Source organism: Gordionus sp. m RMFG-2023, chromosome 3 (assembly GCF_954871325.1).
Source record: "Gordionus sp. m RMFG-2023 chromosome 3, tfGorSpeb1-WG-v2, whole genome shotgun sequence".
NCBI lineage: Eukaryota > Metazoa > Nematomorpha > Gordioida > Chordodea > Parachordodidae > Gordionus > Gordionus sp. m RMFG-2023.
Window position 1 is genome coordinate 11,431,219 of NC_088777.1, and position 24,383 is coordinate 11,455,601.

At 26.3% G+C, this 24,383-nt stretch overlaps 1 protein-coding gene across 2 annotated transcripts; it reads right to left on the bottom strand.

Moving 5' to 3' along the window:
• Positions 1–281: 281 nt before the first annotated feature.
• Positions 282–15,150, bottom strand: LOC135925891 (ras-related protein Rab-24-like). Of its 2 annotated transcripts, XM_065461449.1 has the most exons (7): positions 14,907–15,150; positions 14,778–14,846; positions 14,442–14,588; positions 7,656–7,755; positions 5,501–5,551; positions 4,271–4,327; positions 282–951 (listed from the first exon to the last, which is right to left on the bottom strand). In XM_065461449.1, exons 1-7 carry the CDS (start codon positions 15,054–15,056, stop codon positions 848–850), a joined length of 678 nt encoding a protein of 225 aa, XP_065317521.1. In that variant the 5' UTR covers positions 15,057–15,150; the 3' UTR covers positions 282–847. The 2 variants fall into 2 exon arrangements, with proteins under 2 accessions (XP_065317521.1, XP_065317522.1); XM_065461450.1 differs by lacking the exon at positions 14,442–14,588 and having other exon boundaries at positions 283–951.
• Positions 15,151–24,383: the final 9,233 nt, after the last annotated feature.

Sequence of the window (24,383 nt, forward strand, 5' to 3'; positions counted from 1 at the left end):
TGAATATTATTTTTTGTAATAAAACTTGAAATTAAACTCATGATATTATTTAAAAAAAGGTCACATGTGAGTAAAACAATTAAAACTAATTTAAAAATATGTTTATATACTAAGTATAATATAAATTCGAGAGAAATTTTTTTTGTAGCCATATATTATAATACATAAAATATACAAATAGATTTAAGTAAATGTATGTTAGGCATAAAAAGTTTGTTTAAAAAATTTATACAATTTTTGATTAAAAATTTATATTATTGCAAAAACAATTTATGTTTGATAATAAATAACTACCACTATATTAAAAAAATATATACAATGAGGTGAGATGGCAATAGATTTAAAAATAAAGTAAATAATTTCATCACAAAATCAGATGAGACTTCTTAAATAAATATTTTAAAAAATTTGGTTTTCAAGATTTTTTTAGTATAAGATTTTTATATACAGTATAAAAAATCCCTATTAATTACTTTAAAAGGAAGAAAATATTTTAAAAAATGGAAATTAGCTTAAAAATTACAATACTATAATTAATAAATACATATTCACAAGTTTTGCTAACCAGTAAATGTGTGGCTAAATGGTTAAGGTCAATTTTAACTTAAATGTATTTTTTAAAAATATTATATATTCATTAAAAAAAATTAAAAATGGATTATAAAATTAATTTAAATAGACCAAAAAAATAGTTTGGATTTTGGGATAATTTTATGATTTCAAAAATATATAAAATTTATTTATAGTTAAAATACTTTAATATAAAAATAAATAAAATAAACAATGTCAGCATCGATTTAATAAAAGTCTAACCGCTTGAGAAAAAAGCGTTTTGCTTTAATATGGTTCAACAGCCGCAAAATTTATTGTTATATTTTTTGGAATAGTTGCATGTATTTGAGCTAGAGGCCGTGGAATTGCCGTTCAAGCTTAGACCCTTCCTTTTATTAACTGATAACATAACACATAATAAATATATTGAAATATATATTTCATTTTCTTTTTAAATTAAGAGCCTATATAATATAGCGCATAGGTAGGTAAAATAGTTTCTAAAGTTTTTCAATTATATAGTTGGAAAAAAAATTACATAGATAAATATTTACTATATGATAAATCAACCCATCTCCTTTTCAACTTATTTATGTATGTCAGATATATTCACTACTAAATATCGACATCGGTTATTTTTCATGATATAAGTATCGGCAGATAGTCATTTATTTATAATAAATCGTAACTAGTTTATTTTTATATTTTTTTATATTATAGAAAATATAATTTTGTTTTTTTCTCCCAATATTTGACTTTTTCTAAAATGTGTTCATTTTTTATTCGTTCTATTCTAAGAAATTAAACATTTATTATAATAAACATTTCAAAAAAATAATAAACTAATCAAAATCTAAAAAGAAAATATAAAAAGTAAAAATCTCAAATTCAGTTTTGTTTTATTTCTGTAATTATTGGTCCGATCATATCATGATTTCCTGACTATTGATATTGTTAATACTATTTTCTACGATATCGCAAATATCATTATTAGAGGGATAATTACTATTTATTTCTACAATAAGAGAGGTGAAATAATGGCAATGCCATCATTTTTTACTACAAAGATCTGGGTTGAAAATATTTCAATGACTTTTCTTTCGATAAAAAAATATATGACAACAGGGAAGCAATAAAGATTCTGTGTAACCATACATTGATCTTAATCTACAACCATTTGTTGTCCATCTATAATAAACAGATTAGTGTAATCTTTACATATATGATTTTTAATTAAATTTTTCAGATAATTTCAGTTCATTGTTTACTATTTTAAATGCACGGCTTGTTAGTAGTTTCGTATTTATCTTTCAGTCGAATCAGCTTTAAAATTTGTAGTAACCTATTATCCTATGATGATCATTTTCTTGATCATGTATGTGAACAAACCATTAAGTTTTATAGAACTATAAAAGTGAGAAATATTTCTTAATAACACTTTTGAGGATTCTACTCATCCCTTCGGTGCGATGATTCGTGTTGAAGATTTGTTATTTGGTTTCTTCCATGTCATCAAACATTTTTCTTATATTATCTGTTGAATGCCTGAAAAACATGAAAGAAGCATATCTCTAATGATGCCTCTGGGAATGCCTACTTGTAGGCATGTCTATCTGCAAAGTCTTTGTCAGATATAATACATCGAACTGTTGATGTTTGGTATTGTATCGTTTAAATATTTTGCATATTACCTTTACTGAGCAGAGATCTCTGATTTGATCACCATACCTACAAATCAAGTTTGTATATCACCATCTACAACACACATGGCGAATAAAACTAGTGAAGGTCAACGGTCGGGTCCTATCGGTTGAGGAACGTGGTCCGGACCGGTCTTTTTATTTTTTACGGTCCAGACCACGGTCCGGATCGGTCTTTTATTATTATTTAAGTTTGCTTTACTATTCAATTAATATAATTTTTTTGTATATTTTATTTTATATTTTTCTAGATGAGTTATTTTAGATTTTGTTAATTTTTATTTTACAATATGAAAACCATAAGTTCGTCCAAGAAACATTTTACTTATAGTCACAATAAAAAACATAGAGTAGGTGTTCACTGCAGTACCAAATTTAATGTATCGTCAGCAATATGTAACAAAATAATTGTTTATAATTTTTTAAGAAAAAAATTAATCAAAATAAGCAGTATTATTATTAAAATATATTGATTATTATTTAAATAGTTCTATTTTTTCTTAAGATGTCTGAATAATTCATTGTCAAAATAACTTAACCTTATTCTTAATAAAATAATTAGGTACCTTAAGCAGACATCTGATAAAACATAAAATATATACTTCTACTGATGAAAATGAAAATATCTCAAAAACACAATCTACTCTTAATTTTAATATGCCCTCTACAAGCACAAAATCACTTTCTTCAATACCATTGGATAATTTTATTGTTTATATAATACTCTTATATTTAATAAAATGATAAAACAAATTAAATTAGGTTAAAAAAATATGTTTTTTATTTTTTTATTTAGGACCATGGTCTGAATTGATCTTTTTCTTAAGGACCGTGGTCCGGTCCAGTCTTAGGGTATCGGTCCAGTCCGGACCGTGACCTTCACTAAATAAGACATAAGATACTTATTTAATGAATAAGCTGCATCCAGAAGTCAAAATATTGCCCATCTTAGGGGTTTGAAAGTAAAGAGCACGGAATTTTCCATCTTCCAGTAATATTTCTACTATATTTTGGTGGTTATCTTTTTTATCTTATAAACTAAGAAATCTAAATCATTTGAATTAAACGATAGGAAATGTTCCTTTTTATATTATATAAGTCACTTTTGGTAATTTTTCTATGGCATGGAGACATCAAATAACAAATCTTCAAATTTACATGAATAATCGTGGCGAAAGAATGAATAGAATCCTCAAAGGTGTTATTAAAAAAATTTTTCACTTTATAATTTCTATAACAACCTAATGGTTTGTTTTCACATGAATGATCAAGAAAATGATCCTCGTAGTATAATGGGTTTAAATAGACCCACAAATTTTAAAGTTGAATTAGATATTGCACTATGGATGAATAGTTATTTTGTATCCATTTTTATTATGTAATTTTTTTAGTCATCCTTTGCTTTTTTAATATTTTATTTTATTAACTTCAAAAATATCCACAAAAATAAGACATGTTTTTTTTTATTAGGTTTTCCACTTTTTATATAATTTCTTAAGTTTTTATGGTTATAAATGATAGGGTAGTGACCATAAGATTGTTTTGAATTCGGGGGAAAAATAGGAAACTCTACATGCAAAATCGTTTCTAAATTTTTTTAAATTTAAATAGTAAAAAAAAAATTCCTAGAGATTAATATTTATTCGCTTTTTCAGCTAAAGATGAAATTTTTTTAATTCCGGTTTTGCAGTTCGGTTTGAAACCCTAGGTGCATCTCTAATTTAAAACTAAAAGTTAAATTTGCTATATAATTTTTTAAGATAAACATCCACCACAAAACATCATTACTCTTTTATGATTTTTGTAAAAATAAAATTGTAAATATCTTTTTAATTATTGATAATAAACCTTTTTTTTTAATTCTAAAATGCCAGTCATTAAATAACCATATTTCTGAAATAAAGGATTAACATTTTTTCTCCCTCTACTTAAAACATTTAGATAAAATCTAGCCCCAACGATCCAACTTAAAAAGTTGTTTTTTTAAACAAGATATTAAAACAAAAAATTGACTGTACTTTTTAAATTTTCCGGGTCAGCCACAAAAGCCTTGGACACATCTAAGAACATTTCGTCTAATGAATTTAAATTTTATATATATTTGCAAAAAGTAACATTAAATTTTAAAATAAACCATAAGTGAGTACCTGGAAATTTTGCTCATAAAAGTCAAAAAGGTTTGGGCACCTATTTAAGAAATCTCGACTTGCGTAATATAAATCGAGCTATTCAACAACCCTAATTAACAGTTCATCAGACATTCAATATATAGAAGTTTCATTATAATAAAGTTGTCATCATGATCACATAAACAGGTGACCATTTAAGTAAGTCTCATCATACTGTGAACACTTTGACTGATTTTATAAAAACATCCTTTTAATCCATTTCCCTCCTTCATTCCACCCCCCCCCCCCTTCTTTTATTTTTTTAAATTTTATTTATATCTTGATAGCTAGCCTGTCCACCCAATTAATATTATATTTTGTTTATTAGTACGCCAATTTTAGAGTAAAACATGACAAACCCGCTAGCCGTAGCATCGTTAAATATAGGCCCTTCCTACCTATTCAATTTATTATTAAATCCTGATTTCAAAATTATAAAATTTATTAAAAAAGGGGTTTCAAAAAAAAAAATAGATAAATATTCTTAAATTTTTGGAGTCATCAATGAATATTTAAATTTAATGCACAAACATAACATTATAAATATTTTGAGTTTTAAATTTATTTTTTCCTAATTTCCATTAAACTTTTACCACCTAGCTTCGGCGGGCTTTGTCCAAACTGTTAGCTTCTATTAATTTACTGTTAGATATCTAAATTCTACTTATAGTTGTAAAAATTGGAACAGTGATTGAAAAATTAAATTACGAATTTTTCCTTATATAAAATTTTTTCAAGAGAATTTGTCATTTAATCAAGACTCAGTAGGTAAAAATAAAAATCGGAGATATTCTCAAAGCGAGAAGAAAAAATTTACTCTGGCAACTAATTAAACCAAAATATTTTAGTCTTATCTCTTACAATCTCATTCTCCTTTATTTATATTGTAAAACGGCCTGATTTGGGTCGATTAATAAAAACGACCCAATTAAAATTTTAGCCAAAATAACAATATGTAAGTCTGGAGATTTTGTATTTATCTATATTATATATATATTTTTATAAATTAGAAAAAAATTATGACTTTCTTCATTCCTTTATCACCTAAATTATTGTTTAAATAAAATAATTCGCACCAACCTATGCTGTCCCCATCTTTGCTTGATGTTTCATAATATTGAGCAGCATTCTCTATTAAATTTATAAAATATAAATAAACATTATTATTAAATGAATAAAAATAAATTATTTTGGCCTAAACCAAATTATGTGAATATTTATTCATAGATGCAGCTATATCACTTTTATTTCGCTTATATTTAAAAAAAAGATGTTTAATGTTTAAAATGCACAAGAAAGATTAATAATATTATATGGGATCGGTATCGTCGTATGCCCCTCCCCCAAGTCGGTTCCTAGATACATATTTCTAATTACTTCATACATTTTTCAGATAAATATTTAAACGTGATTTAAATATTTATATTAAGTTAGTTTTCGATATTATTTTTAAAATTGGAAACTATCAAGGTTCTTGTTTATCTTTATTTCACAGATTCAGATAGGAGTCAAATGGACAAATAATAAAAATATTTATCAAATTCTATTATGATACGAAGTAAAAAAATGAAAATGATAAATTTTTTTCAATCTGAAAAAATTAATCTAATTTAATAGTAGTGATCAGTAGTTTTGGTAAAAATGAAAAGTATCAGTGTCGACTCCTACATGGTGAGTATCTGTGCAACCCAATCTTTAACAAAGGTTTCAAGATAAAAATAAAATGGGATATTGTTTGATAATTAACTAAATAATGTTTTAAAAATTAACATTGCTAAAATATCTAGTCAAGACTATTGTTATCCAGCGTTGGTATCTAATTAATCGGTTTATTTTCAATACAATTTTATTTTATGATTTTTATTTTTACCTTTTATGTATTTTAAGACATAAATTTTTATACAATGGAAGATGAGAATAATTTTTTTTTATACTATAAAAATATGACCTGGATGATTAATATTAATATTATAAACAAATAAGTAATCAGTATAACTGAGAAAGATCAATCAATAAATTTTTAAAGGATAAGACAATCAATTCATATGGAAAAAGGTCATAGAATTTTTTTCTATTATGAGTAAAGGAAATGTTAAGCTGGTGATTGAAGGCAAAAGAGCAGGAGATAAGTAAGAAATGGATAGTTGGCAACGTGATTATGAGTAAAAAGTTAAAATATCAATTCAATGCCCTTGGATTCAGAAATGCATAAAAGATATAGCAGTGAGAAAGGATCCTGAAAATAGCAACCATGATATTAATCTGTAGAATATGTATGAAAGATATAGGGTGGATAAGATATGGCTGAACGGAGATTGAGTGACTCCGCTCCAGTTTCAAGGGCATTGTGATGTTACGAGATATGCCATCTATCCTTATAAATAAAAACGTCTCTTTAACGTTGAAGGGAAAAGTTTATGTGAGCTATGGAGGAATTGTGAAAAAATATTGGAATAGAAGCAAATGGAGTAGTTATAGGCGGAGGTGGTTCGGGCATGTTTAACGAAAGAAAATAGGGTGATGAAATGTAACTTTATGGAAATAATGAAATCAAGTTCACAAGAAGACCCAAGATATAGATTAACGTATGACACGATAATGCGTCTTTAAAATGGCTATATGGCAATGTAAAATAGAGGATGATCAGATAAAAAAACTGGACCCAATAAAATGATCAAGGTACCTCTAGGGAAAACCTATATTGTAAGCCTGACTTTTAAAAAATTTTTTAAAAGAATTAAAGGTAAATCACAGTATTCTTATTGCAATATATTATTTATAATTAAACTTAAGAGAAAACATATGACAATGACTAAATCTAAATAAAAGAAAGCAAATAATTCATTTTGTTATCGAAAGAGTTGTACGGTTTTCATAGTTGAAAATCGTTCCTTTATAATGATTATGACGATTAAATCAATACTATCACAAAAATTTAATTCGCTAATACACATAGGTAGAATTTCCTAACGATGAGAAGAAGTTTAAAAAAAAATGATATGATGCAACTAAATTTGAGATTAGCAATAGATCCCCAATTTTGACATTATTATGACCATTTTACATGATTTCTATAATAAATATAAATATATCGTAAAATAAATTCATTTGTACCTAGATATATTTTTAAGAGTACATTTGTATCTATTACCTTAATGACGATATCGATATCCAGATATTTATGAACACTTATTTTTAGCAATTCTGTTTTATTAAGCACCAAAATGTATTTTACCATCTGCAAGCTCCAAGGCATCGTAATAATCAACCCTTCTGTTAGTTTTGTCTTGCTTTATCAAATCCTTTTTAGTTCCGCAGAGGTATATCTTGCATTTCTAACAAAAACAAGTGAAAGTATTAACAATTGATAGTAATAAATTTTATCATATTCCATTTATTCAAAAGAGAGTATAATGATTATAGATGGTATTGTTATAGATAATAGAAAAAACTTAAATAGTATAAAAAGTATTTACTCAATATCTGATGTAATATATCTTACTCATTCATAATAATAAAAAATAATTTTATATTATGCATAACAAATAAATGATAGTTTAGGCAAATTTTCAAAAAATGTACTTAACTATAAATATAGGTACCTTTAAAAAAAATTATTTGAATATAACTACATATACATTTTAAGAAAGATATATTTTAAAAATATATATCTATTAAAAAAAATTTGAAAAAGTATTTAAATACAAATACATACTTTTTGGAAACTCATTTTATTTTTTAAAAGAGTTTAACAGAAAATTAAAATATAATGTATATAAAAAATACATTCGCATTAGGTAAAATAAAATCACGTCGGAAGAAATCTATATTTTTGAGGTAGGAGAGGGTCATTTTATTTTTATCAATTTAAAAAAATATGATGGGGATTTCCGGGGAATTACCATTCGCGATTGAGTGAGAACACTCATATATTGAAATAAAATAAGAATTCTAACAGCTAATTAAGATCCTAATTTATTATAAAATTTACTAAATCATCTGATGATGATATTATATTTACTAATGTATTTCATACATATTTGCTATGCCAGATCCCCCTAACTGAATAAACTTGACTAATAAAAAAAGGTAAAATTAATACATTTATTTTTATAAGATTTATAGATAATTATTACATTTAAGATGTAGTATAAAATTGAAGGAGGCGTTTCGCTTATTTTATTATTAATTGAACATATATTATTGCTTCTAATGTTGGAATATATATTTAAAATAAAATATAGTATTTATTTGAAATCTTAATAAATATTATCTATATTTTTGTATTTAAATAAATACTATCTAAATTATCAAATAATTATATAATTCAAAAATATTGCATTTAGTATTTCAAATATGGCCGCAATACTGCCTAACCTTGGCTAGGGATACTAATAAATTTTACTAAAATATGTAGAACCAATGATGTATAATTATACTACTAGATTGGTGATTCGTTAACTAAAAGTGTCCATAAATAGGAGTCAGCTATAAAACCATATTGTGATTTGCTTATTTATAATTTTATGAATGCACATTAAAGTCATTTAATCGACGTGCAAACTACAAAATGGCGATACAGCTGACTCCTTGACATTTTTAAACATTTAATGACTGAATCGCTAATCTAGTGGTATATATCATTGAGTATTACGAACTGAGTTCTTATAATTAAATTCTATATTAAGCTAAAAAATAATATATTTAGAAAATGAAGGAAAAAATAAAATAATAGTAGATTGGGGACCGAGAGTTAGAGATCTACAAATCATAACCCGGCCCATACCCAGCCCAAACAGGTTTAGGGTTGAACGGATTTCGGGTCGGGCAGTCTATTTTTTAAAAACAATTCCGGTTCGGACTGAATCTGGCCTAATATTTTTTTAAAAAAGTTAAAAGTTCAGGCCGGGTTGGGCTTACTTTAAATATATTAATACATTTTATCAAATAAATTAATATATTTTAAAATTCTTGCAAGAAACAAGGCGCTAATATTTTTTATTTATATAATATTTTTTTTACAAAAAAAAATATTAAACTTTTCTATATTTAAATAAATTCGGGCCGGGCTGGGAGGACAGATAATTTCTGGTCGGGCTTTTCAAGACAAATAAAAAATGTTGCTCGGGATAGGGCCGCTTGAAAAATTAGGCCCAATGCAGGTCAATAACGAGAGTGGACCCGAACCGCTGAACCAGAATGAACTTTTTAAAATTTTCCGAAGAACCTTTATACCAAATCGCTAAAAGGAGCGAACAAACTTATATAATTTTTTCGAACCAGTTTAAAACCGTTTTATTTATAATTGTAAAATTATATTTTACCCAGATAGTTTTTATTATTTTTGTAATGGTAATTTTTAAAATTTCGCGGCTTGTATAATATCTTTTCCACGTTCATTTTAATTCATCAATATCAAGGAACTTCTTAACAAGACGGGGCAAAATATTCAATAAAAGGGGGAACTGAAAAAAATGAGAGTCTAAATCAAATAAATTTTTATGAAGAATTTAAAATTTTTTTTACTCTCAAAGGCAAATTATTTGTGATTTCATCTGAAAAGGTTTTTATGCCTGAAAATTACAAAAGATCTTTTTACAAAAAATATTTGGCCTTTTTAGGTAAAATTTGATCAAAAATCTATCTTCTTTAAAAACTTGATTTAATCAAACTGTTTCTATGTGACCATGAACTTGAAATAACTATAAGGTGATCATAGGTTCCGAATTGTTTCGGATAATAAAGTTAAGGAAGGTCCCGAAGGATACTTCTTTGATGGCCTATAGACTAAAAAAATTGAATATCTTGAGTTATTTCCACTACCTACAATAGTGCTAGCACTTCCTACAACTCCAAAATACCAGTGTTTGCATAAAGGAGAAATAGTTTATAGATTGCTGAGACTTACCCCCTTAACCTCCAAATGCTTTTTACTGCCACTAGACCTGCCATCCCTCTTTAAGTTGCGCCGCCCCGCTAAAGGAACTTCTGTCTAGTGCGACAAAATATCCCATATCCGATAAAAATAAAAAATCTAAATTTTTAATATAATTTAAATGAGAAATTTAAAAACTATCGACATTATAATAAAAAATATTACTAATTCTGGATTCTTAGAAAAGTTGCCTGCATATCATTCAGATGATACGAGTGTTCGCTTTTGTAAAATCAAAGCATAATGGCGGATTAAATGAATGCATTAATTCTTCTAATAAAATGCATTTGCCTCATGCTGCATATTGAAGTTAAAAATGTCTAAATATTTTGCCGTTTTATAAAGAATTAATAATAAAGTGATACAAAAATATTCAACATATTTATAAATAATTTCAATAGATTTCAAATAATTAATATAGGTTAAATAATTTCAATAAGTCAACAAATACCGTAAAGGAGTTCAAAAATATATATATCAATGGACAAATTTGTAGAGCGTGTAGCTCACTACGAGAGTACTTTCAGTTGTTCATGCAGTTAAAAAATTTTTAAATTTGAGCCATTGAAAACTTATCTTTTTCATTAAAACTTCTGCTAAGAATTAAAATCATTTTTTGAAGAGGAATTAGCATAAGTATCTCACAATTTAAAAAAACTTAATATGAAGTGATAATAAATTTGTTTTCAGTAATGGAAGATATGGTGAACTTAAGGGCTCAAAATAGAAAAGATTTGTGGTACATAATAAAATCTTTTTTAAATAAGTTTTCTGATCTGACAGAGATAAGGTACTTTCAGTTGTTCATGCAGTTAAAAAATTTTTAAATTTGAGCCATTGAAAACTTATCTTTTTCATTAAAACTTCTGCTAAGAATTAAAATCATTTTTTGAAGAGGAATTAGCATAAGTATCTCACAATTTAAAAAAACTTAATATGAAGTGATAATAAATTTGTTTTCAGTAATGGAAGATATGGTGAACTTAAGGGCTCAAAATAGAAAAGATTTGTGGTACATAATAAAATCTTTTTTAAATAAGTTTTCTGATCTGACAGAGATAAGGTTGAAGAAGCACATACAAAAATAGCCTAATATTATGTCCAAACTATTTTATATAATATATTGAAAAAGATACCACTTTAATGACAACAAATGTAAATGCCTCAATAGGTCAAAAATAAAGATTTAATCAATTAAAAATTGTATAAATTTTTTGAATTTAAATCTAAGTTTCAAACCTATGTAAACTGTGAAAGCCTTTTAGCGAAATGATACATTGTGAAGGGAAAATATATCTTACGATATATTTTAAGTTGAATTAATGGTCAAACATATTTGAATATGAATGGCCTAAATCTCAAGGTACCAAAGAAAAAACAATTTAAATAAAACATAAATATAAAATGTTTTTCAAAAATATGATTAATATTGAAATAAAGATTGATAAAACTGTAATTTATGCTTAGAAATTAAATAAAGGACATTAAATTTCGAATTTGCAAAAAAATCATATAAATGCGTTTTATAATATGAGATATTTGTATTGATTTTTAAAAATTTTTATGATAGAAAATCTGCAAATTAACTTGTAGAATATGGCAGGTTTACTGTCTGCCACCTTGGCAGCCTAAGACTCTCAGAGATATATGGAAGCAATGGCTTATACCCCCTTCCCTCTTTATGTAGACACTGTCAGTTTCAGATAAAAAGGTCTTGGGTTAAAATAAATTTTATTTTCACAGCATAAATATAAAAAGTGGACTTTTGGAATACACATTAGAGCCCTGCAAATTAAAATTTTTGCAGCCTAAGTTCAATCCAAGTTTATAAGCCTGGACCATAGATTTCTTTAAAATATTAGATTATAATGTGAACACATAATACTTATGTGTTTAATAATATTTTTACTGAAGATTCTTAAATATTTATTATATTTTGTTATAGTGTATTAGAATTGTTGCAAAGTAAAAAATAATGATTCTCACATTATATTATATGTCAAAAACAGTGTTGCTAAGTAGCATGTTTATTTTTTCAGTAGCGGTAGATCTAGTGCGCTACTTTAAAAAAAAATAGCGATAGTGGTAGCTTGCTACTAATTAAAAGTAGTTCAATTTTATATGATAAATACACATAAAAATTATCTTAATTTTTATTTTATTTAATTTTGAAATTTATCTAAAATATGCATTATAAACTAGTTTTCAAAATAATTAAGAATTTAAATGCCGACAATAAAGATTGATATTGAAGATAATTTTTGTACAGATCATATTGACAAAAAAATTTTCCTAAAAAATATTGATAATATGGAATTTACTCTTCCTAATTAATCTTAATTCAATCTAATAAATTAACACAAGGTAAGTAGTATATAAAACAAATTTAAAACCAGTGTGTAGCCCATTCCTTAAAATAAATTTGAATCAAAGCTGTATCTATAATTAATGAATTTATGTGAAAGTTGATTTTCTGACCCAGCCCAAACATGGTATGTTTCAAATGGCCATAAGATATTATTTAAGAATTATATTATAAATTAAAAATTGCACTAAATAATTAATATTAACATTAGTGATATCCATCGAGCCTAATTTTTCAAGCCCACACCCAAATCTTTTTAAAGAAATTTGTCCTGCCTGGCTCAATCCCGAAATAAATTTTTGTATTTGTCCCAAAAGGCCCACCTGAAATAAAATTATTAGTTTAAATGGCCAGGCCCAAATTTATGTAAATATAGGAAAAAAAATTTTTAATTGTAAGATATATTCTTCAAATAAAACATTTTAGTGCCTTGTTTCTTACAAGAATTTTAAAATATGCAAAAAATAATGATATCAAATTTAAAATTTTAACCCCAACCAGGTAAAAAATATTAGGCCCGACCCAGCCCCAACCAAAATTATTTTTTAAAAATAGACCAATCTAGGGTATAGGCCAAACCGTTATTTGTAGATCTCTAATTAACATCTCATGTTATCATCAGACTCATCTATTTAATGATAATATTTTATAAATTATTATCTGGATGTTAAACTAGATATCTGCAAATCACAACCCAATCCGTATCTAGCCTGAATGGGTTTGAGGCTGGGCCATGTCTATTTTTAAAATATAATTAAGATTCAGGCTGTCTGCCTAATATATTTTTCAATATTTTGGGCTAGGCTGGGTCAGGCTTAAATTTTTAAATATAATATCATTATATTTTATCAAATAAATTGATATATTTTAAAATTCTTGTAAGAAACAAGGTGGTATAATTTATTTATAAAAATTTTTTTATAAATAAATAAATTCGGGCCAGGTGGACAAATAATTTTTATTTTTATTTCGAGTTGTGCTTTTCGGGTCAAATAACAAAAAAAATGTTAAATTTAATACTGAATTGACCTCAAGTGCTAATGTTAAACAATTATTTATTATGGCAAAACTTATGCTTTTTGATCATCACTTTAGACTAGTGTTGTTAAACAGATCGTTTTGAGCCAATTTTTAAAAACAGCTAAATCAATTTTTTAAACAAAAAATAAGCATCAAGATTTCGCTAATTGATGTCTATACTTTTGTGCCATCTATGGGCTAAATCTTCAGGTTTGCATAATATTTTTGTAGATAAAATATTTAGTTAGCGTTTTAAAAAATCAGCTCAAATCAAGTCATTTAACAACACTACTATAGACGATGACAGTATACAAATATTATTATTGAAATTAAAAAATTATAAATAGATTTTATATATATTTGAAATTAAAAATATTTTTATATCTATATTTTTTTTATTGTGGAATTAGAGATAGGTAAGGAATATTTTTAAAAAATTTCTAATGTAGTAAAAATAATATCACGCTACTAATAGCAGCCACGATACTTTTAAAAGTAATTTTTACCAACACTGGTCAAAAAAATATTTAGAAAATGCTATTATTATTATATAAAATCAACAAATAATATCAAAGATAAGATGTAAGAACCTAATGATCACATATTTTTTAAGTTTCAGTTTTTTTGGTTAGACCCAGTTATCTGATTCTAATATCTTATTCCAATCTCTGATTAAAATATTAGTAAAATTTAAAATATACTTCTTCACATTGTTTAATCTCATTTATCCAAAAAGCTGCTTTTTCAAAAGTGGATGCATTGGTCAGATCAAAACATATTATAGCTGCAAAAGCTCCCCTATAATATATTCTGCTCATTGAATCATATCTCTCACTGCCCGCAGTGTCCTGAAATTAATATAAATCTATACTTAGGTATTTATCCTTATATATTTTAAAATATTCATATTAATACTTTCATTTATATTGTTTTGAGAAAAAACATATATTACTTAAATGCACAATTAAATTTTATAACTTTAAATAATCTCATAAAATTTTGTTCCTAGTAAATTAATTATAATATATTTTATATACCCATATGCCTAAAGATATAGAATGTCCATCAATAACCATCCTTTTTGCTCCAAATGCTGTGCCTATTGTCTAGATAATTAAAAAATACTCATTATTATATCACGAAAAATGTTTTTAACAAATACTTACACTTTGATAAGACGCAGCATCACAAAATCTTTCATATAAATATTTTTCAACTAAACTTGTTTTGCCAGTATTTTCTTTGCCTAATACGACTACCTTGAATTCAATAAATGTAGTAGAAAAGCTTTTTAAGAGCTGAGTGTTTATCAGCATTTTATGATGGTAAAGGATAAATATTATTACATCATATATTTTATATTTCAAGCCATTTCAATTATGTGATGCGTGAAAGCGCCGATAAAAGAAAAATTTCTTTAAATATTTATTGAAAAAATACTGATATTTAGCGTCGGACGTTTATGATTTTCATGTTTTTTCTAAAATTTAATATTCAATATATAAGTAGTTCTTGTCAGCAGCGTCACTGAGAGGGGGGCAGGGACTCAAGCCCTCTAAAAATTTGAAGAGCTCCCTCAAAATTTTGAAATAATTTTTATACCCATATGTCATTGCCCAGCGTTTACATGACAAGATTTTCACAGAATGCAAACCCCCTTCAAAAACCCTTGCCTACACCCATAAAAAATACCACCGCCTTCGGCGGCGGTGTTTTCCTATTATTATTTTTACCCTTTTAATTTATTTATACTCTTTTCAGAGAATTTAGAAAGAATAACTTAAATTAATCCATCTCTACTACCAACTATCGATATTTTGTGAATATAAAGAATTTATTTTTTAGATAATATTATTTACAATGAATTAATTATTATGGCATTATGAGCTTGCTGAAATATCTAAACCTTTTAAATTACATTTAAACAGATAGTAGAAAGTTTTATTTGAAAAACAATGTGTATGATTGTTTGCAATATATAAATTTGGTCGATGAATTATATTACTATTACAGCATTAATTTTGTCCTATTTCATCTCAAAATTTAATAGATAACCCCCCAAAAGATTTATCCTACTCCCATTAAAGCAGCTTACCCCCCCCCCTCTCGAAAAAATATGATGCAAATTGTTCCTACCCCTCCCGCTCATGTAGACGCTGCATTGACCCAATGTAATCTTGATAATGGCTAAAAAAAGCAATGACATATAAATGTCATTGAAAAAAAGATAATTAGCTAAAAAATAAAAAAGTAATTGATAATGTAACTAAAAAAGAAAAGGTATTTATACTATTGTTAAATAAAAAAATATTTTTTTTGCATGGCAGCTGTTTTCCAGAATGTAATAAACTTAAACCTAGGCTTAACATTCCGTCCTAATTTTTTTTATTCCTAATCTATTTTTGTTAAATCCACTCTTTTTTTAGGGGGCTGATGATGCCGTGGCCAATTTTATGCATAAGCCAAATTTTTGTGGGGTGGGGGTATGACTTTGTTTCCATGCCTCACATACCTCTATGTTATCTACTTTTAGCTCGGAGAGTTGTTGGTTCTACAAACCTAAACTCTTGCCAATAAATCGTTATATAAGACAGGTCTTCCTAAACTCTTGCCAATAAATCGTTATGTAATAACTGCCAGGTCAAAATTTTCAAATTGAGGTAGAAATTTGGTATTATGCGGGAGAAATATAAAAATTGCGGTAGAAATCTAAAAATTGCTAAAAAAATTTTTTTGCGGGCGCCTATTATTTTTTATTTAGTTTATATAAATACAAAGTCGGTAACTATTTTTCAAAATATAATTTATAAAAAAAATCCAACAATCTTTTTTAAATATAAAAGAATGTAAACAAGATAAAATTTTATAAAAAAAACGATTTTAATTTTACAATTAAAAATATATTTTATGCGAATGTCCCACAAAACGACCGCAATTGGAAATCTACAGTGTGTGTGTATAACATTATAGGGAGGCGCTTAATTATCACGTATCACGTTTAAATACATAATAAGTTACTCCAAAAATAAGAAATACAGATGAAACTACAGTTGCGGCAATAGTAATCACTTATCTTGTAGTACAACATTCACAGAGATACTTATCATCACAATGTTGGTAGAATAATTTCCCCATAATATTTAACGACTCTAATATAAGTGAAAACTATACTTGTAGAACAAAAATGAGCAAGGCTATAATCAATGTTTTAGGATCTAAATCCAGGAGGTCAATTCTTGACGATTTGAAAAATGGCCATACATATGCAATTCTAACAGATGCATCTAAAAGGAAAATGTTCCTCAGCTATTTTATCAAAATTAAAGTCGTTTTAATAAAACTATTAAATTTTTTCCCCTCAAATAGCGAAAAATCCAAAGACATAGCTAACCATATAATGGTAAATATGGCAGATTCGAGATTATCATAAATTGCATGTCAGCTTTCTGATCTGATAATGCCTCAGTGAATTTGGTAAAAACAGAGTGATACAGAATTGAGTCAGCACAATGTTGGTTGCGATATGTTATAATACCCGCCATCGGAATTTTAAAATAACCCTTAAAAAAATATTTCTTAGATAAAGATTATAAAAGCTGTCCTTATATTTTGAAAATTTTTTTAAATATTGAATGGCAGATGTATATTTAGAAATGATTTCACATGTAGGAAGTCTACTACATGCTGTTAATGTCTAGTTGCAATCAGAAGAATCTTAACAAAGATTTATAAAATTATGCTGCAGATGTGTTCATCTTTACAGTTCAAAATTAACAATAAATTTTATGGCGCCATTGCTAAAACTTAATTATATTTTATTTGAGATTTAAATAATAGAACTAAATGTTTACCGTCGTTATTTATATATTTATAAAATACCTGGCATGACATATTATATATTTGTTTAACCATTAGCTCGGCCTCTAATGTTGTTAAAGCAATCCGATTTCCCTCCTTTTCCAGGCAGTCCTCATCAGGCTAAATATGCGCTCGGATGAAGCCTTAGAATGCTGTAAGGAGAAGACATACTCGCATATTTTTTCCAAGCATGGGGATTTATCGTTATTACGAAAAAATTCTACCCATTTCTCCTCTGCTAGACCATATAACTTTAAGTATTTTGGCGAATCATAAAAAATAGAGAGAATTACAATCTCCTCAAACAAGAAATCAATGTCTTTCGGTATTTTTATTATATTTATTAATTATAAAAACCATCAATTGATGATTTCTGTTACAAGGTCATAATATTTATACATTTGTAAATAGAGTTATTAAAATCAAATTTTGATTGTAAATATTCTAAAATTTTCTTAATAAAAATATCTGCTTCAATTAAAAATGTATTAATTAGAGTATTATTTGAACATTTTAATATAATATTTTTAGCAATAGCGCCATAAAATTTATTATCAATTTTTAACTGTAGAGATTAACAGAGCTGTAGCATGATTTTATGAATCTTTTTTATAAAGAATATTCTGATTGCAACTGAATATTAACTGCATGAAGTAGATTTCCTACATGTGAAACGAATCCCAAATATGCCTCTGCCATTTCATACTCGAAAAAATTTTTCAAAATTTTAGGGCAGCTTTTAAAATCTTTATTTAAGAAAAGTATTTTTTTTAAGGGTTTGTAAAATTTTAAATTCTATCGATGGCAGGTATTAATGACAACCATCTGATAGGTATATATCGCAACAACTCACACCATTCCAAGGACCACTTCACCAACTCTTTTAATTCCTTAACTCTTTTAGTTGATGACTAAATTCGTTAAAACATTTCATCACAATTATAACGACATCCACAGATAGTACATTTAATGCCTTCTTGCAAGAATTATGTAGTATATGGCATATACAGCCAATTGATATTAATTCATTATTGTGCTGCCTCAATTCGGTAACTTTGGTTTTTGCCAAAATTTACAAAGGCATTATCAGCGCAGAAAGCTGACATGCAAATCATAACCCTGAATCAGCTATATTTACCATTATGTGGCTAGCTACATCGTTGGATTTTTCACTATCCGTCAGCGTCTACATGAGCTGTAGGGGTAGGAACAGTTTGCATCCTACTTTTTGAGGGGTATAGGGGGTAGGTGGCTTTAATACGGGTAGGATAAATTTTTGGGGGGTTATCTATTGAATTTTGAGATGAAATAGGGCACAATTTGTTGCTGTAAAAATTAATACTTTTATTATAGAAATATTATAATACAATTCATCGACCAAATCTATATATTGCAAACAATCATACACATTGTTTTCCAAATAAAACTATCTAGGGGGTAGGCAAAGGTTTTTGAAGGGGGTTTGCATCCAGTGAAAATCCTGTCATGTAGACACTGCTATCCGTGGAAAAATTTTAACAGTTTTATGGAAATGTTCTTATTCTTGTTGAAATAGCGAAGGATCTAGGGAAATGTTGTAATATATCCCTTATTAGATGCATCTGTTAGAAATAAATATGGATGCCCATCTTTCAAATCGTCTAGAATTGACCTCTAGGATTCAGGTACTAAAACACTTGTGATAGCCTTGCCCATTTTTGTTCTGCCACAAGTAAGGTTTGCACTTATATTGGAGTCGTTAAATATCATGAGAAAAAGATTCGACCGATATTGTGATGATATAGCTCTGTGAATGTTGAACTACATGATAGATGTATACGATTTCCGCAAATGTAGTTGCATCTGTTTTATTTATTATTTGAGAATATTTTTGTATTGCTCGATGTTGATATACACCCCTGTACTGACTTATATGAATGAAATGATGTTGATTTATTATTGGATAAAAATAAAACAGGATAGAAAGAAATTTACAAACTAGACATATTTTTCAAATAAATATTTAAAATTATTTTAAAAATATAAAAATCATCAATTAATGTCTCTCAAAATTATTATTTATATATTAAAAATGTTAAAATACTAAAAAAAGGTAGAAATTTAAAAACAGCGGTAGATTTTTGCGGGAGATTTCCAATTTCGGTAGTTTTGCGGGAGAGAGATGTCTGCGTGTAAACTAAAAAATTGCGGGAGTCTCCCGCTGATGGGAGAGACATGGCAACCCTGGGATAGAGTAGTGTTGTTAAACGGCTCGTTTTGAGCCGATTTTTAAAAACGGCTAACTCAATATTTTCAGCAGAAAAATATTGCCTAAGCCTCAAGATTTTGCTAATAGAAGTCCAAACCTTTGTTCCTTCTACATACAAAATCTTCAGGCTTGCGTAATATTATTCTAGATGAAATATTGTGTTAGCCGTTTTTAAAAATAGGCTCAAAACGAGCCGTTTAAAAACACTAAGTAGAGTATCCATTTTTTTTTATCTATTTCGGTAGTTTTATATTTAAAAATGGGCAACTCAATTTTTTATCCACAAAATATTACGCAAGCCTGAAGATTTTGAATATAAATGGCACAAAGATTTAGAAATCTATTAGCGAAATATCGATACCTAATCTATATTTTTCTGGTTAAAATGTTGTTAATTTTTAAAAATCGGCTCAAATCGAGCCTTTTAACAATCCTACCTATGTATTATATATTTGTAAAAAACAAAATCTTGCTATTTTTATAATAAATTTCTAATTTTACTTCAAACAGCGTTAATAATATTTACTGTTTTTTCTTTTGCAACAAAATTATTAAAGAACCTCTTCCTTTATCAGAAAGTTTTAGCTTTCGTTTTTTTTATATTTTCTCCTGAAAATAGTTTTTTATAAGGGTGTCTCTTTGTTTTATCCTTTTTTTTTTACATAATTCTATCTCAAGGAAATTCGCGTGATTTATATTTTTATTTCCAAAAATGCTAAGTTTATCATTTTGGTCTGGTTTTCTGAATAAAGTTTGTTTTATCTCAATTTGTCTTGTTACATGGATAGAATTGCAAATCTCCCTATTCTCTTCATTTATTTTTTTAAAGCAAATTAAATTCTATTTTATAGATGATTAATAAAAAATTGTATAAAAATATAATTAAATAAAAAACTTGACTTTCATTTTAACGAAAAAGTTATTTTTTTATTAAATGGAAAAAATCCAAAAATAGCAATATCTTAATGATAATCCTCAAGAATCATTGATATGATTTATAAATGCTAAACAATGATTAGGAAATCCTAGGTTAAAATTTAAAAGTATCAAATAATGCTTATGACCATCGATAACACAAGCTTCTAGATTTCTGTTTGAACCCAAGGAAATTGCAGTTACAACAGCTAATTTTAAATCTTTATTAATCAAACTTGACAAGTGATAATAAATGACTATTTTTATATAATATTATTAGCCCTAACCAATATCTATCACTTATAATTCTGGGATTTTAAGTATATTTTATTCTTTAAAAAACACACTATCATTATTCCATGAGTTTAGCTATTATCGAGTTTAGGAATAGTATAGATGCATCTATGATTATAATTAAAACTCTATCTTTATGCGTGTTAAAAATATAATAATATAATTACACAATTAATTTAATCTTATAAAATATAAACTCTTTTACACCTAATATTTCATCACTTAATTTCTAACAAAGAGCATCCAAATTTCATTCACTTTTTCCAGAATAACACAATTAATTGACATACGATTAATATTCGACGTGCTTAACTTATAAAATTCATATGATATATAAAATTAAATATAAAAATTACTAATCTACATTTAAATATTATTTGATTGTTATTAGATATTATATAAAGTTATATATTATAAAAATACACAACTATACTAAGAAAAGATTGCACCTTTAACCTACTAGAATATTAGGATCTATAAAAGACCCAAAATATTTTAAAAAGCCAGATTTGGCACATAAAAACGTAAAATGAATAATATATTCAAACCTAATCTGTATTCATGGTATATATAAATAAAAATATAAAAAAAGCACTAGTTTCCCATACTATTCTAACTTCAAATTTTGAAAATGTCGAATGGATTGGATTGGATGGAGAATTTAAAATTAGCGGAAAAATAAAATAAAAGAACTAGACATATTTTTCGAATAAATATTTAAAATTTATTTTAAAAATATAAAAATAATCAAATACTGTCTCTCAAAATTATTATATATATATTAAAAACATTAAAATGCTAAAAAAAAAATTGTGGGAGAAATTAAAAAATTGTGGGAGATTTTTGTGGGAGATTGTGGGAGATTTCTAATTGTGGGAGTTTTGTGGGAGTGAGATGTATGTGGGTAAACTAAAAAATTGTGGGAGACTCCCACTGATGGGGGGAGGCATGGCAACCCTGTCTGTAAACCGTAACCCAGTATTAACCTTTATAATTTACTGAACCTAAATCTAACCAGAACCTTTAAAAAATTGTCTCCTGGACCTGAACCGAATCTCTGTATGTGAACCTGTTTGAACCTTTTAATATTTTAACTCTTTTAAAGATGATTTATAATTAGCTTTGATTGGTTAAGTAATTCTTTTTAGATATTTTTGTATATTGTTATTTTAAAGGTTCCAGCTACACAAGCTAGCATATAGAAGTGTTCTCAGTTGAAAAATTATTTATTTTTTCTCCTTATATATAATTAGAATCTTGAAAATATTTTGTTTATAGCTCACTATTACATTTTTAGAGAATAGCTATAAAATTTTAAAAAATATTCTTTTCTTTACACAATTCTAATAAGTTTGTAGTAAAAAATTGTTTTAAACTGGTTTATAAAGGTTCAAACCGAACTATAACGACCTGAACCTTGAACCTAGTGTTATAGGGCTCAATTTTTAAAAACGACGAGCACAATATTATAGCTAAAAAATATTGAGCAAACCTGAATATTTTGTTAGATGACTGAAAGGTTTGAGAATCTAGTAAAAAAAAAAAATTAAGGCTTGCGTAAATTTATATTGGCTAAAATCTTAATTTAAAATAGAAGAAATCGAGCCGTTTCACAACACTACTTGAACCGTTATTTTTATCTGAACATAAACCTGAACCGAGCCTATATTCGTCACGGTTTTAAGCTCTGGTATGAACTAATGGTCATCTGAGCAGAATACTCTATTTATTTTTTACCATATCACTTGTGAATGAATGTCAATCGTCCTGTTAATTATCGAACAACGGTAATTTTTAATTGGAAAGACATTTATTACGTTGACACATTTTTCGATTTCGAAATTTAACTAAAATAATTGTTTTTTAATAGCTTAAATAATAGTTATTTTATTTTTCATCAATAATAATTTTGAAGTATATTATAAAAAAAATTTCAAATAGGAAGATTTGATAAGATAGGATAAATATTTTATATTCCTCAAATTTAAAAGTCAATGAAAAAATTTAATGATTAATTAGAAAGTCATTATATAATATAAAAATATAATATCCTATTTTAAAATTTGGTATATATATATTAATTAAATCAAATATTTGGAAAATTTCAAGGGACATGTTTATTTTTAGTTTTAAAATTCAATTTCTTCGAATTTTTTAAAGGCCAAATTTTTTGAGGGATTTTTTAAAAAGGATTATATAAAGAGAAAACAAGACAAAATTCAAATTTAAAAAAAAATTATATTATATAAAAGAATAAATATTATTATGAATATTTATAAATTTATTGGAATAATCATAGTATCTCTAATTTTTTATTCGGTTCATTCACAATGTAAATTTATATATTCAATTAAAAATTTTAATAATTCATTTTAAGCCACGAATTCTCAAGACGTACATATATTGCTAAATGCGATATACAAAGAGTTGAATGAACAGACGGATTATATAACTCGGCACGGTAAAATTTTAAAAAAATTAGTTTAATTTGTCAACCATTTGAATATTAAATTGATCTATATCTCTAATTTGCACTTTTGGACATAATGAAAAGAAAGTATCATCAAATTTTCAAGATAATATAACATCATAAAACCGTTAACTCTGCATGTATTAATTGTCGCTAGTCCTTTCCTATGAATCATATTTGTCCGATATAATCCTTAAATCCTCTTATATAAATGTGAGATATATTAGAATAAATAATTTGGGACATATCACATTGACACTTGTCCACTCAGTCATAGGGTATTTGACTTTGAAGTTAAAATACGTATTGATGAAAATAAACTTTACGAGTTTTAATTAATATAAATTGTACAAAGCTAAAGATCAGATATTTTATGCGATAGATTAAAATAGTCGTTCAATATGGTCTTTCAATCACCCTATCCCTGGATGGGTCACAATTTTTTAAGATGGGATAAATGCTCTAAAAAAATTATAATATTTTATTTATAAATTTTCATTATCATTGAGTGAATTTTATATAACTTCAATAAAATAAATTTTTTTTGAAAATTTTACAGCTGTATCAAAATAATTTTGATTTAAATAATTTTCCTAATCCTAGCTTCTCTGCGTTTTTTATATATCTGTTTGATTAATTAATATATTTACTTAACAAATTAAATTTATCTTTTGCGTATATTTCATTAACTAGACGTTTTAAAAAATATCTTCTAACTAAAAACATAATAGTACCAAACTTTTCTGCATTAACATTTTTTGACTAAAATTTTGATATCTTTATTCGGTAAAAAAAATTTAAAGAAAATTAAACATTTATAATAATCTTGTAATTAATTTTAAGCATTTTATTTATAGC